Here is a 16,875-nt window from a genome sequence, read left to right as displayed (position 1 = left end):
AAGTTTAGGGATTTACGGGTGTGGATACGACTTAACTAAAATTCACGGCCTTAATAAAGGAAACCAGCAAATCTTGTCAGTGGTTGCTGCACACTTCTTCGTTGTGGTGGTTCCCTTTTATGCCAAGGGCAAAATCTCGATCCCCCCCCGCCCCTTGTATTGCAAAAATTTTCAGCCAAATGTTAATAAAATTTTCAGTTATTAACAAAATTATTTTCCATTTTTTAACTAATTGATAATTTTTTTTAATAATCATTTTTATTATTTAAATTATTTATTTATCATTAATAATTTTAACTGTCATTATCCAATTGCTTTTTATTGTTTTAACTTATTTTATTAGTTAATTAAAAATGTATTTATTATTTTCGTTGAGTAACTGAGCCCACCCCTTTATATAAATAAAAATAAAACTGCAAAAATTGCAAACTGATTGTAACCGTTAAGATTATTTATTTTGAAATTTTGAGCCCCTTGAATTTCAGCGCCCGGGCAAGTGCCCCCTCTATCCTCACCCTGAAACTATCTCTGCTCCCCCGTCAATAAAGACTATAAGTGCTGCATTTAATCAGACTTACTTATAGAATATAGATGAAAAAGAAGTTATCCCCCCCTACAAGCTCTACAAAACCAAACCAAGGTCCCCCGTCTAGGTCCAAATACTAGGACTCGCTGAGGTCATTAAAAGAATTCAGTTTAAAAAAGAAACAGTTACATCGAATACTGTGCTGTTAGCTTGGAACTCTCTAGCTCTCTTTGGAACTCTGTGCTCTCTAGCTTGGAACAAAACTGTTTCTAAAAAAGAAACAGTTACATCGAATACTGTGCTGTTAGCTTGGAACTCTCTAGTTCTCTTTGGAACTCTGTGCTCTCTAGCTTGGAACAAAACTATTGTCTCTGCACCTGTTACAACGTTCAAGATATGTGGATCCTTATTGGTCTAGTAAAATTTTGGAACTTGACTTGAAAACTCCCGGATTAACAATGGGAGTATGGTGGATGAAAGAGGGTTGATAGCAAGTTGACGTTTGGCCACATTCTTTTATGTCAAATAATAACGAGCCAATCTTGTGCTTAGTTTATTTATTTGTTATTTTTAATTATCACCCATTTAATTATCCCTAGAGATGCTATAAAAACTGAAAGTAAAGAGCGACATTAAAACTTCAAACGAACAGAAATAATTCCGAATATGAAAAAAAGGCTGTCCTCTCCTCAACGATCCGCTCTTTACACTAAAGTTTTTTATTGTTTTAAAAAGCAGAGTTGTGAGACAGATTCAAAATTTAGCGTAAAGAGCGGGGTGTTGAGGAGTGGACAGCCCGTTTTATACAGAATAATTTATCTGTTCGTTTTAAGTTTTAATGTCGCTCTTTACTTTCATTTAAAAAAACTTTTTTGTATTTAATGCACCAAAACATGACTTCTCTAACAACATTGGTTTTTAATACGATTTTTGTTTTTGTGTAAGAGGTAAAACCTGACTTTTCTGAAGGTTTTCAGTTTTATCAAGTTTTTAGCCATGCATACCAAGGAAAGCTTTCTATCAGAAGTTTTTTCAATTTTAAACATTTTCTTTTTAAATTGCATATTTTACCATAAGAATTTAACATATTGAAGAGGGGGCAGGCGTATCTGTGTTGGCCCTGGGCAGCTTTGTGCTGCAGTTAGTTAATAGTAGTAGTACTAGTTGTAGTGTTATGTCTTATTACATCAGGATTATCGTACAGACTTGCATCGTTAATGGTAAGGGCTTATCCAAGATTTTTTTTACAAGTGGGGAAATTTTTTCTTCGGGTTTACGAGTCGGAGAAATTTCGGGGGAGGGTTGAAATCCTGTACTCCCTCAATACGCCCTTGGCTGATGGGATCAATAACAGAAGACCAAATTGCTGACTTTATGCCAAAGAACTTATATTATTTGAAGCCGAATAATAATATTTCAACCGATATCCATGGGTTTTTTCGAAAATATAATGTTATTTAACGTTACTTTAAACAAAATAATAGAAAAAAAGAATCGCTTTTGGGCCAAAATGCCCTATTTTGTTCTAGCATTCATGTTTACTTGGGGTGTTATATTGCTGCGAAAGTTGATCGAATAAGAAGGGTTTTAGGTTGTAATGACACTCAAAATAAGCAAACAAAATGCACTTAATTGATATTGTATAATTTAAAGAAATTCAGAAAGAGACTAATGGTAAGTCATTAGATCTTATGACTTACCATCTTATGTCTATTATAAGCCGTCGTTGATGGAGTTGGCTATAAACTAACATTAAAATTTGTTATTAGAATTACGCCTATTATGCCCTATTTTGTTCTAGCATTCATGTTTACTGGTGTTATATTGCTGCGAAAGTTGATCAAATAAGAAACGTTTTGGGTTGTAATGACACTCAAAATAAGCAAACAAAATGCACTTAATTGATATTGTATAATTTAAAGAAATTCAGAAAGAGACTAATGGTAAGTCATTAGATCTTATGACTTACCATCTTATGTCTATTATAAGCCGTCGTTGATGGAGTTGGCTATAAACTACCATTAAAATTTGTTATTAGAATTATGCCTATTATGCCCTATTTTGTTCTAGCATTCATGTTTACTGGTGTTATATTGCTGCGAAAGTTGATCGAATAAGAATCGTTTTAGGTTGCAATGACACTCAAAATAAGCAAACAAAATGCACTTAATTGATATTGTATAATTTAAAGAAATTCAGAAAGAGACTAATGGTAAGTCATTAGATCTTATGACTTACCATCTTATGTCTATTATAAGCCGTCGTTGATGGAGTTGGCTATAAACTAACATTAAAATTTGTTATTAGAATTATGCGTATTATGCCCTATTTTGTTCTAGCATTCATGTTTACTGGTGTTATATTGCTGCGAAAGTTGATCAAATAAGAAACGTTTTAGGTTGCAATGACACTCAAAATAAGCAAACAAAATGCACTTAATTGATATTGTATAATTTAAAGAAATTCAGAAAGAGACTAATGGTAAGTCATTAGATCTTATGACTTACCATCTTATGTCTATTATAAGCCGTCGTTGATGGAGTTGGCTGTAAACTACCATTAAAATTTTTTATTAGAATTATGCCTATTATGCCCTATTTTGTTCTAGCATTCATGTTTACTGGTGTTATATTGCTGCGAAAGTTGATCGAATAAGAAACGTTTTAGGTTGTAATGACACTCAAAATAAGTAAACAAAATGTAAGGAAACACGCTGCAAATGTACAAGACGTTTTGAGATAGACCTAGGTATACCCAATATCTCAGCTAAAAGACTAATATCTCAGCTAAAAGACTAATATCTCAGCTAAAAGACTAACATCATGAATGTACTGGAAATTTTAATTCGAATTTAAATATTTAAATTCTTACGGACTAAACGGCTGTAAAATGTAACTAATTAGTTGCACGTTTTATATGTTACAAAATGTAAGGAAACACACTGCAAATGTACAAGACGTTTTGAGATAGACCTAGGTATACCCAATATCTCAGCTAAAAGACTAATATGTTTTTTTATTAAAAAAACATCAGAAATAAAATTAAAAAAAATATGTTTCTTCGACTGAATGTAAGGAGCAACATCAACACTTAAAATAAACAGAAATTATAACGTTTGTTTGTGCAATGTGGGTATACATTGATTATGATAAAGTGACCAGATAAAGCTTATTTGACTGAACGTACAACAATTTGGACTCAATCTTAAAACAAGCTTTGTTTTAACTGAAAAGTTCAATATGTATTCCAAAGTTAATGAGTTTTATTTCAGTTTTTGTGTGTTTTTGGCTTATAATTTCCAAAGGAAAGCGGAAATGCAACATCTGAATCCCAAAAACTAAATTTTAAACCTATTCTAACAATTCTAACAAAAATTTTTAATGGTAGTTTATAGCCAACTCCATCAACGACGGCTTATAATAGACATAAGATGGTAAGTCATAAGATCTAATGACTTACCATTAGTCGCTTTCTGAATTTCTTTAAATTACACAATATCAATTAAGTGCAAAATTAAAACAATTTAGGATATAGGCTTGGGGATAATTGTTAGAACTTATTTTGATAAGCACGTACAAAAAATCCCTGAAGTTATAGTTTAGTGCTTAGAGTATACTAGAAAGGGGAGAATTGTTGAAAAGCTCAACTGTAACTACGAACCGGATGTGCATTTTAAACTGCATTATAAAAAAAATTAAATAAAGAGGTACAATGAACTATTTAAGATCGAAACGCTGTAAGGCGAAGATGCATCTGGAGTTTGGCCAGAGAGTTTGGATCAGAATCCTTCATTTAAATCATACTAATTTAGCCACAAATCTTGCCCGTTAGATAGAAATTATGAATGAATCAACCAGCAGAAAACCCAACACCGAATATGTGCCTGCTAAAGGCACAAAAAGAAGATCTAAAGTGTTGCTGAAAAGTAGCTCATTTATTATGGGTGTTCATGGGTGTCTACTTTTAGTAACATTTCTAGCTGGCTGATTAGAGACCTGTTTATTAAAATAACTTATACACACCATATTGCCTTTCTGTCCTTAATAAAAGAAAAGATTTTTTCACAGAGTGAAAATGCACCCTTGACATCCCAATATTTTACTTTTCACGTGGCTTTTCAACACATCTCCTCTCGCTGAGGAAGGCGATTAAGTATCTAGCCCCGAAGTTCTAATATAAATGTCCAAAGGGACTCACAGGGAAAGTAGAGTTAGGCTTAATCTTCTTTAAAAAACAAAAAATTTTGACTTTCGTTTTAAAAGATTCGGGTAAATATTACACATTTCTGGAAAGGTCGTATCCAGGGGGGGGCGGTTATCGAAATTTTTGGGGCCACCAAAATTGTCCAACTCGTAAAAATCTAACAAAAAAGCATGTTAACAAATATTTGATTTTTTTTTAATTTCGTACCCCCTTCCAAAAAAAGCCTTCCCAATAAGATTTTATGAATATCCCCATTCACTCTAAAAAAAAAGCATTTTAGTTTGGATCCTCAGCTATTTAAATGTATTTTTTAACATTTTAACGTAAGGGTGCGCACAAGAAAAGTACAGAAAGTCAGTTCCCACCCCACCCCAATCGACTATAAATAAAAATTGGCAATTTTTTACGGATGTTAGTGATATAGCGGAATATTCCAATATCTTTTGATGCCTATTAAAAAAATAACCTCTGTTTCTTCAATTTTTAATCCGTTTCATTCAAAATAATGAGAATTTTTAATTTAATAGTACAATTGTTTAATTTAATTCAATCTGATTGGGTTTGTACAACAAACAGAAAATTTCGAATATTTGTGGCAAAAAACATAAGTGACATATATACCTGTTGGTGCCTGACAACAGGGATTTAAAAATCAAAGATTTATAAAATGTAGAAGTATTTGGACTAAAGAGGACTTTGATTTCAGGGCTCTGGATTCTCTGTAATCCAGACCATTTATTTATACTTCTATTTTCTTTCAAAGCCAGAATATATGATATTGGCATAAAATGGCGCGACTTTCACACAATGGGACCATTAAAAAACAACAATTTCGTTGGCCCTGCCACTATTGAGGAAAAAAAATATTCCGAATACAGGATAAATTTCAGGAAATATTTCAGGAAAAAATTTCAGGAATTATTAGTTGCTATGTTATTATTAATACATTTTTTATATTTACAACAAAATAATTTGATGTTGACTATTACCAAATTTGTAGGTATCAAAAAAGAAGTCAAACTTTATGAAAAGCAATTTTTGGTATGGACTAGGCTTGTAGATCCTTCACTACTAAAAAAAGACATGTGACGACTACAAGTGTAAGAAAGGGTAATTATACCGGGTTTTTGGTCCGTTCTCACTTCCCAATATCTCAAGATTTTTAAGATTCCCTCCCTATTTTTTCCCATATTTTGACCGTTTTAGTGTGCCTTTTCCTCGAAAATACCACCCTTTCACAATAAATGAAGTTGTACATGCCTTAAGTAAAACATAGAGTTCACGTTCGAATGTGAATAAGTTACTATCTACTTACTTTTCTTGTACCCTTCGGGATCATAAGGTGCTATGAAATCTTCTGTTGTGGTTGTAGGAGACTCTGTTGTCGGCGTTACAGGCCTAACTGTCGTTGTCGTGGTAGTTGGTTTAGTTGTTGTCGTTGTAGTTACAGGTTCAGCTGTCGTTGTGGTGGCAGTTGTTAATGTTGTTGTAGGTTTGGTTGGTGGCATGGTTATGGTAGTGATAGTAGTCTTCTTTACGGGTGCTTCAGATAGGGCTACTGCTGACGTTGGAGCAGTCTTGGTGGCTAATTTTACTGTAGTTGGTATTGACGATGGTGTTGATTGTAACGTCACAAATTCTTTTTCTGATGTTGCTATTTTTATCGATGTCAAGTTTGGTGTTGTTGTTGACTCAGGAACATTCTCGGTACTTGTTCGTGTCGTGGGAATAGTTGTTGAGCGTTTGGTAACTTCTATCGGTTGTTTTGTGACCAAAGGTTTGTCAGAAGGTATGGGTCGGTTTGTGGTAGATGAAACAGAGTTTGAAACTAAACTATTATTCAAGTTTAACACTATATTCATTATGCTGTTTACTGTATCAATGATATTTGTTTTATTTTCTAGAAGAGTCACATGAACTTGAGCATTCTCTTGTTTTATTAAAGTTTCTGTTGTTGTGATAACATAAGGCTCTGTGCTTTGGGACAAGATAGAAGAGGCATTGGAGGCAACACTTACTGTTGAACTCTGTGTGCTGGTCTCATTTTCAACGACTGAAGAAACAGGTTTGATTGTAGATACAGCTACGGTAGGACCTTCAGATGCATTTATACTACTTATGTTGGATTCTTTTATTGATACGTCTGTTGCAATGGTCTCAGTACCGTGATCTGGTACTTTGGGGGAAGAAATTTCGGTGCTAGAGTTTATTAAAGGTGGAATAGCTTCTACTAGAATTGGTGTGGTGCTTTCTTCTGCAGTTTCAGGCTTAATTTTGGTTGCTAAAGCTGCTGCGATATTTTCAGCAACTGTATGTGCAGTAGTTGCATCAATTTCAAAATTGGATGTTTCTATAGGCGAGTCTGTTTCACTCTCCGTTTCCACGAGCAGAGAATCAATCGCAGCTTCAACTGGAACAGAACTTGGTACTTCGGTCTTTTCAATAAGTATTTGACTTATATTAACTGCATGCGATTGATTTGTACTTTCTTGAACAATAACAGCCTGAAAAGTCGGTCTTACATCTGGAACTACAGTAGAGACATCTTGCTCTGGAGTATCTGTAAAAGCAATAAGCGTAGTATCATCAGCTGTTGCCGTTTCTGGAAATAAAGATGTTTCTAACTCTTCATTTAGCAACATTTCAACATTGGTCGAAGAGAGAACCTCATAATAAAGAGAATCTGTACTATCTTCAGCTGGAGCTTCAGGAAGAGTCGTGTCTTCATTGTTTAAGCTTGTTGTCACTTCAATTGGACTAAATGAGCTTTGAACTTTAATGTCCATATGAATTTGTTGAGCATTATCGATTATCTCGACATTATTACTAATATTTTCAGTTGGGCTAGTACTAATTTCCAGTTTTATGGGGGGCTTGATATCAGTTTGGAGGTTAGTTGGTGCAGTGCTAGGTTTTACAGTGCTTGATAGGGTTGTAATTGGTCCAAGAGGTACGGAGCTCTGAATGTTTAATATAACAGGGACTGGTTTAGCATCAGTAGGGATTTCTGGATGAGAAGTAATTTCTACTGGCTCTAGAGATAAGGCTTGAGAGCTAGAAATAGTGACCGGGGCTTTGGTTGAAGAACGTAGCATAGACGTAAGTACAGATGTGATTTTAGGTGCTTCAGTAGTAATATTAGCAGATGGCTCTGAAGTAGACACAATAGTGGGTAGTGCAGTAATTAATTCTTGACTTAAAGTCAATGATACAGTGCTAGGTGGGGTTTTGGTAGTTACAGGTGAGGAAGTGACTGGCTTACTAGGTTTTCCTGTCAAGTTTTTAGTAGTTGCACCCTCAACACTGCCTGTTGACACAGGTCTGTCAGATAAATCGTGTGGTGTTTCCGTGGATAGAGTCATTGGTTTAATTGGCAGTTTGGTAGTAACTTCAGCAAACTTGGATGAATCATCTGGCCATATCCCAACTTGATTTGTGGATTCTATTGAATTAGGATTTATTTCAGCTTCTGTAGTTTTTGATGGTTTTTCTGTTTCAGGATCACTTCCGCCCTCTTTAATTTGACAACAAGACCCAAAATAAAATCTATCCACGCATGTTCCTAGGTGTGTTCCATTGGCTTTAAGACAATGCCATGCAAACATGCATATTCCTGATTCTTGAGTAGCTTTGTTAACGCAGTGTATTGGTCGAATATGTCTTCCTTGCGCTGAAATGAAAAAAGAAAAGATTAAAACCTATTTTAAATGGTAATAATTATTATGAAATGTGACTTTATTAGCATATGTTCTTTAGATGTAACCTCAAGACTATTAAATCAAAGGAGGAAAATAACATAGGAGGAGCACTTGCGTGTTTGCCTTGGTACATTTAAAAATATTTTCTAATCTTCTATTGAGATTTAAGACTATTAAATCAAAGAAAAATAATACAGCTTGAGGACTCACTTGTTTGTGTGCATTAAAAAGACAATTCATTTTTTATTTTGAAAGCTTTGAATCAAGTTTTTATAAGGTAAAGCTTTTTATCATTTTTTTTTTACTCAGACAGTATGGGTTGTCTTTTTCGTTTAATTATTTTTCTCAAACGCATGTACGTTGTTTCTATCTTTGTTTCATTCAGGACAGCGAAGCCTAAATGTTTGCATTGCTCTTTTCTTTAAAAGCTTATAAATTCTCTTGATTCTTTTCATTTGAAGCTCAATCGAAGGTCTAAAACACGCACAGATATAATCTGGCAGAAAGTTAGGTCGTTCTAATTGAACTTTGCAAAAAAAATTTCTGTAAAATGTAATTAAAATGGTTGTAGTCAAGAGTGACTGTTACAATAGAAAGTGTATTTAAAACCACTGACCTTCCTAAAAAAAAAAAAAAAAAAAAAAAAAAAAAAAAAAAAAAAAAAAAAAAAAAAAAAAAAAAAAAAGAGTGCTGATCCACCACTGTACATCAACAAAGAAGCGCTAAAGAAATCAGTGGGTTTTTAGAAGAAATTGATGTCCAGCAATAACGAAGTTTCGTTGGCCAGAAAACAGTCGCACCATTTGGGAATGTAGCATTCCCCTTCTAAGAATTGAAAAATAGCTTCTTTTTTTTATTTCCATTGAAAAAACACATTATTTATTATTTTCCACGAAAATAAAACAAAAACATCAAATCCCCCCTAGGCTTTTAAGAATATATTTTGCCTCCCCTCTACATTTTCTAAAAAACCATTGAGATTCTTAAGAAAAAAAAAAAAAAAAAAAAAACCAACGGTAAACTTCATCGGTAATAGTGCTAATCCACCTTCAACTTCATCAATAGTGCTCCAACTTCATCAAAAATGAAGCCCTAAAAAATCAGGGGGGTTTTTAGAAGAAATTGACGTCCAGCCGTAACAGTGTTTCGGTGGCCAGCAAATAAGGATACCTGTTGGGGAGGTGGCGTTCCCCCTCTATAAACTGAAAATAACTTCTTTTTTTATTTTCATTGAAAAACACCTTTTTTATTATTTTCTATGAAAAATCAAAAACAGCAAAATCCCCCCTAAGCTTTTTAAAGTATATTTTGCCTCCCCCCTACATTTCCGTAAATGTGCGATACTGTAAACAAAGAAAAGGGGTTCAGGGGTTAGAGTAACCCAGACTATAATAAATAGAAGAAGAAAAACTTCCTCTTTTCAGGCACCACAGTCTAAAATAAGTCTAATCTATACTATCTAAATTAGTGATGGCCAAAATAGATAGGGAACAAGCTTTTGCCCGATAACAATTAGTGGGAATGATCACGGATTGGAAAAGTAAGCCTCAAATCCAGACGGCCTTGGGCCATAGGAAAAGGGTTCACTATTGTATTGGGGTATTATCGTATGCTACCCCCGTCTCCACTGGCATAATTACATCAAAATCGCAGGGGAGGGCGATTTGGAGCCAATTTTCTCAATTCATATTGAAAAGACAGCATGAACAAAAAATGAGGCATGTAATACAATAAAAGCAAAGGTATACTAAAGAAAACTGATCTGTTTCTGTGACTGCTTGAATTATGTAACCCTATTTTAGTTTTTATAAGATTTTTGAAAATGCTAAATTTCAGCTGGGGAGGGGGGAACTGGGTCTTTAGGGCATTTGTACCCTGCCTTATATCAAATTACTTCCTTGCTCCTATCTAAAACTTTATGGTATTGCCGCCCATGGCTAAAGGTTCCTTGTAATTACGAAGCCAAATAGCGGTTCTACCTTAGAAAAATTTTAAATTGGCAACATACCTAATCCATGACGTTTAAGAGCTATTTCTTTATTCATAGCGACACTTGACTGAGCGGATAAGGAAATCGGTTTCTTTTGTTTGGGAGTTTGGAAAAATGTAGGTCAGAAAATGAAAAAAGATGCAGTGTAAGGTGTAACTGATCAAAGAATGCCATCACGTATGAAAACGAAAGTGTTGGCGGAAAAAGTCTTCACATTTTCTTTTTCCTAATTTGGTGTAAACGTTTTTCATGATATTCATAAATTTCACAGTCATGATGTAATTAATTATAAAAGAATGAAAGTAAGTGCGTCTACAATATTGTCTTTTTATGACTAAAATTGGCGAGATGGCGTTTCAGTTAGTCCTGAAAGTTTTACAAATTGCCAATGTAATTTTGGATCTTTTCCCATAAAATAAAAAAAAAACTAGTTTTTTTAACTGAAAGTAAGGAGCGACATTAAAACTTAAAATGAACAGAAATTACTCCGTATATGAAATGGGTTGTCCCCTCTGCAATTCCTCGCTCTTTACGCTAAAGCTTTGAATTGTTTTAAAAAGTATAATTGTGGCAAAGAGTCAAACTTTAGCGTAAAGAGCGAGGGATTGCAGAGAGGACAACCCATTTCATATACGGAGTAATTTCTGTTCGTTTTAAGTTTTAATGTCGCTCCTTAAAAAAACTAGTTTTTTTATTAGATTTTTTAATGTTTTTGAATTAATGGATGTTTGATTTTGGCTCTCCACACATAAATTATTTAAATGAAATTGGCATATTAATTCTTTTTTTTTTTTGGCTAAATGACTTTCTCTTAGTTTTGATCAGACGATTTGGAGAAATAGGGGGGGGGGAAGGAGGCCTAGTTGCCCTCCAGTTTTTCGGTTACTTGAAAAGGCAACTAGAACTTTAAATTTTTAACGAACGTTTTTAATTAGTAAAAAATATGCGTAACTTAAGAACTAACTTACGCAACAAAATTTTATATTCTTAAATTTTTATTATGTATATGAGGGGGTTTGTACCCTTTTTAATACCTCGCTCTTTACACTAAATCGTAAGTTTTGTCCCTATTCCTTAAGAATGACCTCTGAATCAGAAAGGCCGTAGAACAAATAGTTGAAATTACTAAAAATACTTTAGCATAAAGAGCGAGGTATTTATCTCCTCCTAAATACCTCGCTCTTTATCCTAAGTATTTTTAGAACCCCTCATATGCGTAATAATCTCTGTTCGTTTTAAGTTTCAATGCTACTCTTTAATTTCAATTGAAAAAACGTTTTCATGTTTATTTTTTCACGGTTTGTTTCATAGTAATGCTAGAAAATCCTGCGCCCTTTTCATTGAATTTCTCTTCCCCCATGACATATTCCTCCAAGGAAAGATCTTCCCAAATAGCCCCTTCCCCTCAACCCCACCCCATAGACCAAAAAATACCCCTGAAAACGTCTGTACACTTCTCAATAACCATTACTGTATGTAAACACTGGTCAAAGTTTGTAACTTGCAGCTCCTCCCCCAGGAATTGTGGGAGAGTAAGTCATTCGCAAAGAAATATTTATTATGGATTTTGACTATGCGGAACAAAATGGCTATCTCAAAATTTTGATCCGTTGACTTTGGGAAAAAATGAGCGTGGGAGGGGGCCTAGGTGCTCTCCAATTATTTTGGTCACTTAAAAAGGACACTAGAACTTTTTTTCCGTTAGAATGAGCCCTCTTGCGACATTCTAGGACCCCTAGGAAAAAAAAAACAAACAAACACATAAACACGCACTTGTGATTTGTCTTCTGGCAAAAAATATGAAATTCCACATTTTTGCAGATAGGAGCTTGCAATTTTTGCTATAGGGTTCTTTGATACGCCGAATACGATGGTATGATTTTGGTTAAGATTCTATGAATTTTAGGGTGTGTTTCCTCCTATTTTCCAAAATAAGGCAAATTTTCTGAGGCTCGTAACTTTTGATGACAAAGATTAAATTTGATGAAAAATATTTAAAATCAGTATGAAAATATGATTCTTTTGATGTATATTTTAGCATCAAAATTCTGTTTTTTAGAGTTTCACTTACTAATGAGCCGGGTCGCTCCTTACTACAGTTCGTTACCACGAACTGTTTGACATGAATAGCTCTGCATCTGGAGTTTACACAGGGTAACCAGTTTCACAACGGATCAAACAATGAAAAAAAACAGACAAATATATTATTAGGGCTATGTGTTTCCAACAGGGGGGTGGTGTATTGTCAGGGTAATTACTATTATATTGAAAAGGGACATAAAATAAGGAACTTAATAATACCATTTCTATTTTTGTTAGCTTTCAAAACAGACTAGGGCTATATATAAGACCATCAGAAGGACGGGGGTGAACTTTCACAAACGTAATAGTGCAAAATTGTCTCTAATTTTTTCTAGCCACGAGAAAAAAAAATAATAGATTTTAAATAATGTATCACATGTCAAACAGCTTGTGGTAACGGACAGTAAGAAAGGAGTGACCTGGATCAATAGTAACCGAAACTCTAAAAAATGGAATTTTGACACCATAGATCTATCAAAAGAATCGGATTATTATGCTGATTTTAAATGTATACATTTCGTTAAGTTTAATTTTATCCATCAAAGGCTACGAGCCTGATAATTAATGCTTTATTTTCAAAAAAAGGGGAAAACACCCACTAAAAATCATAGAATCTTAATAAAATCACACCATCAGATACAGCGTATCAGAGAACCCTGATGTAGAGGTTTCAAGCTCCTATCTGCAAAAATGTAGAATTTCGTTTTTTTTGTGCTAGAAGAAAGATCCCGAATATGTGTTAAATTTTTTTTCCCGGGGTGAACCTATCGACCCACTGGTCCTAGAATATTGTGTAAGGGCTTGTTTGAACGCGAATCGAAATTTTAATAAATATACGTAACTTACGAATTAACTTACGGAACGAACTTCTATATTCATATATTCTTATGACGTATATGAGGGGGTTCGCTCCCTCATCAATACCTCGCTCTTTACGTTTGTCTTTAAGTTTGAATTTTGTTACAATTCTTTAAGAATGAACCCTGAATCACAAAGGCCGTTTAATTAAAATAAATAGCTCTTTTGAAATTACTAAAAAATACTTTAGCGTAAAGAGCGAGGCAATGAGGAGGGAACGAACCTTCACATGCCCTGATAATGTCTGTTCGTTTCAAGTTTTAATATTGCTCCTTACTTCAGTTTAAAAAAATGTTTTATTTTTTTCTCTCTCTGTTTCTCTTCCCCCGGGGACTGTAGGGGATTAAGTCGTCCTCAAAGACATAGTTATTAGATTTTTCGACTATGCTGAACAAAATGGTTATCCCAAAATGTTGATCCGGTGACTTTAGGACAATCGTGGGAGGGGCCTATTTGCCTTCCATTTTTTTTTGTCATTTAAAAAGGGCACTAAGTTGATTTCCGTTCCAATGAGTCCTCTCGCGAAATTCTAGGACCACTGGTTGATACGATAACCCCTGGGGGAAAAAATCAAACAGTTCGTGGTAACGAACTGTAGTAAGGAGCGACCCGGCTCAATAGTAACCGAATTCTAAAAAATGGAATTTTGATACCAATAGTTATATAAAAAAAAATCGTATTTTACTGCTGATTTTAAATATATAACTTCCATCATGATTAGTCTTATCTATCAAAAGTTACGAGCCTGAGAAAATTTACCTCATTTTAGAAAGGTTTTTACTGTTTTAAGAAGTAGAGTTAAGAGAAAGAGTCAAACTTTAGCATAAAGAGCGGGGCGTTGAAGAGGAAAAGCCCCTTTCATATACGGAGTAATTTCTGTTCGTTTTAAGTTTTAATGTCGCTCCTTACTTTCATTTAAAAAAACTTGTTGTTTTTTTAATTTAATAACAAATAAACACGCATCCATAATCTTTCTTCTAGCAAAAAATACAGAATTCCACATTTTTGCAGAGAGGAGCTTGAAACCTCTACAGTAGGGCTTTCTGATACGCTGAATCTGATCTTGTGATTTTCATTAAGATTCTATGACTTTTTGGGGCGTGTTTCCCCCTTTTTTCGAAAATAAGGCATATGTTCTCAGGCTCGTAACACATGATGGGCAGAACTAAACTTGATGAAATTTATATACTTAAAATCAGCATAGAAGTCTGACTCTTTTGATGTATTTATTGGTATCAAAATTCAACTTTTTAAAGTTTCGGTTACTATTGAGCTGGTCACTCCTTACTTACAGTTCGTTACCACGAAGTGTTTGATATACATAAGATAAGCTCAGGGGTGCAAATTTTTTGATTAAAATTTCAAGAGCGAATCCAGGATTTTTGTTCAGATGGTTTTACCAAAAAAAAAAACTTCAAAAACGCATCAAAATATGTTTATATATATTTCTGTTACGTTTTAACAGGGGAGGATGGTCAAGATCAGTTCACCCCTCCTCTTGGATAAAGCCTTGTTTGATGTCCAACGTATTTCGAATTTACCATATTTGTAGCCCGTGAATACGAACTATTCCCTGATGCTGTAGAATTGTCTCGCGAAAACTGTTTTGTTATATAGTTGATTCTAACAAAATGAAAAGCTCGTGAACACTGGACTAGATTGCGTACATCGTAAAGGTGAGTCGAAAACAGGAAATATAGCATGTAAAATAGAAAGTTTAAAAAAAGGGGCGATAAAGTTTTAAATATAAAAAATTTAGTCCATAATTCATAAAGGTTATATGAAAGTTATATTTTATTAGGATTAACCTGACCTATTATTAGGTCATTATTAGGGAAGCTATTAGGGAATTAACCTGTTTTCTTCAATATAATATATTGACATTGGCTATATATTTGACATTAGGGGAAGAGGGATAAAGTGTAGTGGGTCTGCAAGCCTAATGTATCAGGCACAATTATTCTGCATATTATGTAGTAACAAATGTTTTCAACTTCACACTGTCCAAAAACTTTACTTCCACACCCTGATGTGCAAATATATAACAAATTAAATATTTCCCATCTATTCTGTCACTTCTCTTTATCTTGTCTCATGCTAAGCTGGAAGAAACTAACGACAAAAACCGGTTTTACAATGCGTCAATGAATGACCTGACTGGTCAGGAATATATCATAAAAGTACCCAATTTCAGTATTGAATTAGCTCTCAAAGGGATTACACCTGTTTGAACTTTTGAATTGTTTGGACTTGATTCCTTAACCATGAATTAATTCAGTGACTACAGAAATTGTGCAATCTGATACTTAAATTTATCACACAATCAGATTTTTGGCGTTTTGAATTGAGAAAATTAGATACGATAGCCAAATTTGGTGTGCAGAGAAAATTGGATATAATTTGCCTGTGCGTTAATTACACTTTTTAATATAGAGAAGGATTAGCAGTTGGGCCGACCTCGCACAGTTTGGACTGATTGTTCACTTGGATAGATTAGTGAGGCTCGGCCCTCACGGAAAGATAAGTTTCTTTCACTTTATAATCTTTCAATTACTAGGCATGAATCCTGCGAACATTAAAATCGGTAAAAAAAGAGGTCGGTAAAAAAGAGGGGCTATCCCCTCTGGCCAATTCGAATCCTAGAGGTTATTTATCTGTCTTCCCTGTTTACTCTTCTTCCTCTTCTTTTTCCTGTTTATACTGAAGTGTTACTTTTTGTTCTTTCTTAATTGAAAAATGGTAACGTCGGATCAAGATCGTTTTAGTCTTCAGGATTATTTACCGAGAGGTATTGCTGGTGATGATGGTATAACGAGTGTTGAGCTAAAGCCTATGAGGGAGAGTCATTATATTCGGCTACCATATAATCAAGATATAAATGAACAGAGTCTGCGACTATGTTCTTGGAATGTCCACGTAACTACGAGTTATCTAGATATTTTAGAATTAATTGATCAATTTTCTTTTTCTTTTGATATCATAGGATAATGTGAAACATTTCTTAGCTCAAACCAGTCGATCTCTCTGTATTCATTTCCAGGTTATGATCTTCGTATCAAGAACCGAGTATTGATGGGTCGTGGTGGTGTTGGTTTCCTTGTAAAGAATGGGTCGAATTATCAGGATGATCTTAGTATATGGATGGAAGGTAAGGCTGAAGTTTTTCAATTGAAATTGAATTTGATGGGAAAAAGAATATAATTAGTATGGTGTATAAGCCACCCAGTGCTCACTTGGATGATTTCGTGGGAGGAATGAGTCAGTTGATGTCGAAAGTACCGTCTGAAGTCATATTGTTATGGGTGATTTTAACTTTAACCTGTTGGATTTATCTTGTCATAATGTTGATTTTTTAAATTTTATGATATCGAATGATCTATACCGGCTTGTGAGTGTACCTACGAGAATAACTGGACAAAGTTCAACCTTAATAGATAACATTTTCGTTCGTTCTGCTGATTTGAAGCTTTGTTAGGCTGGTGTTGTGACTTTTCCTGGTTCTGAACATCTTCCTTTGG

At 34.3% G+C, this 16,875-nt stretch overlaps 1 protein-coding gene across 1 annotated transcript in view; it reads right to left on the bottom strand.

Moving 5' to 3' along the window:
• Positions 1-16,875, bottom strand: part of LOC136035758 (uncharacterized) — a 159,168-nt gene that overhangs the window by 26,976 nt on the left and 115,317 nt on the right. The window contains exon 13 of the mRNA XM_065717728.1: positions 6,045-8,399. Within this exon, the coding sequence (XP_065573800.1) occupies positions 6,045-8,399 (2,355 nt within the window). The remainder of the gene's footprint in view (positions 1-6,044; positions 8,400-16,875) is intronic.

This window comes from Artemia franciscana, chromosome 14 (assembly GCF_032884065.1).
Source record: "Artemia franciscana chromosome 14, ASM3288406v1, whole genome shotgun sequence".
NCBI classification, from domain to species: Eukaryota; Metazoa; Arthropoda; class Branchiopoda; order Anostraca; family Artemiidae; genus Artemia; species Artemia franciscana.
Note: the sequence above shows the minus strand (reverse complement) of the source record. Positions and strands in the feature narration are given on the sequence as shown.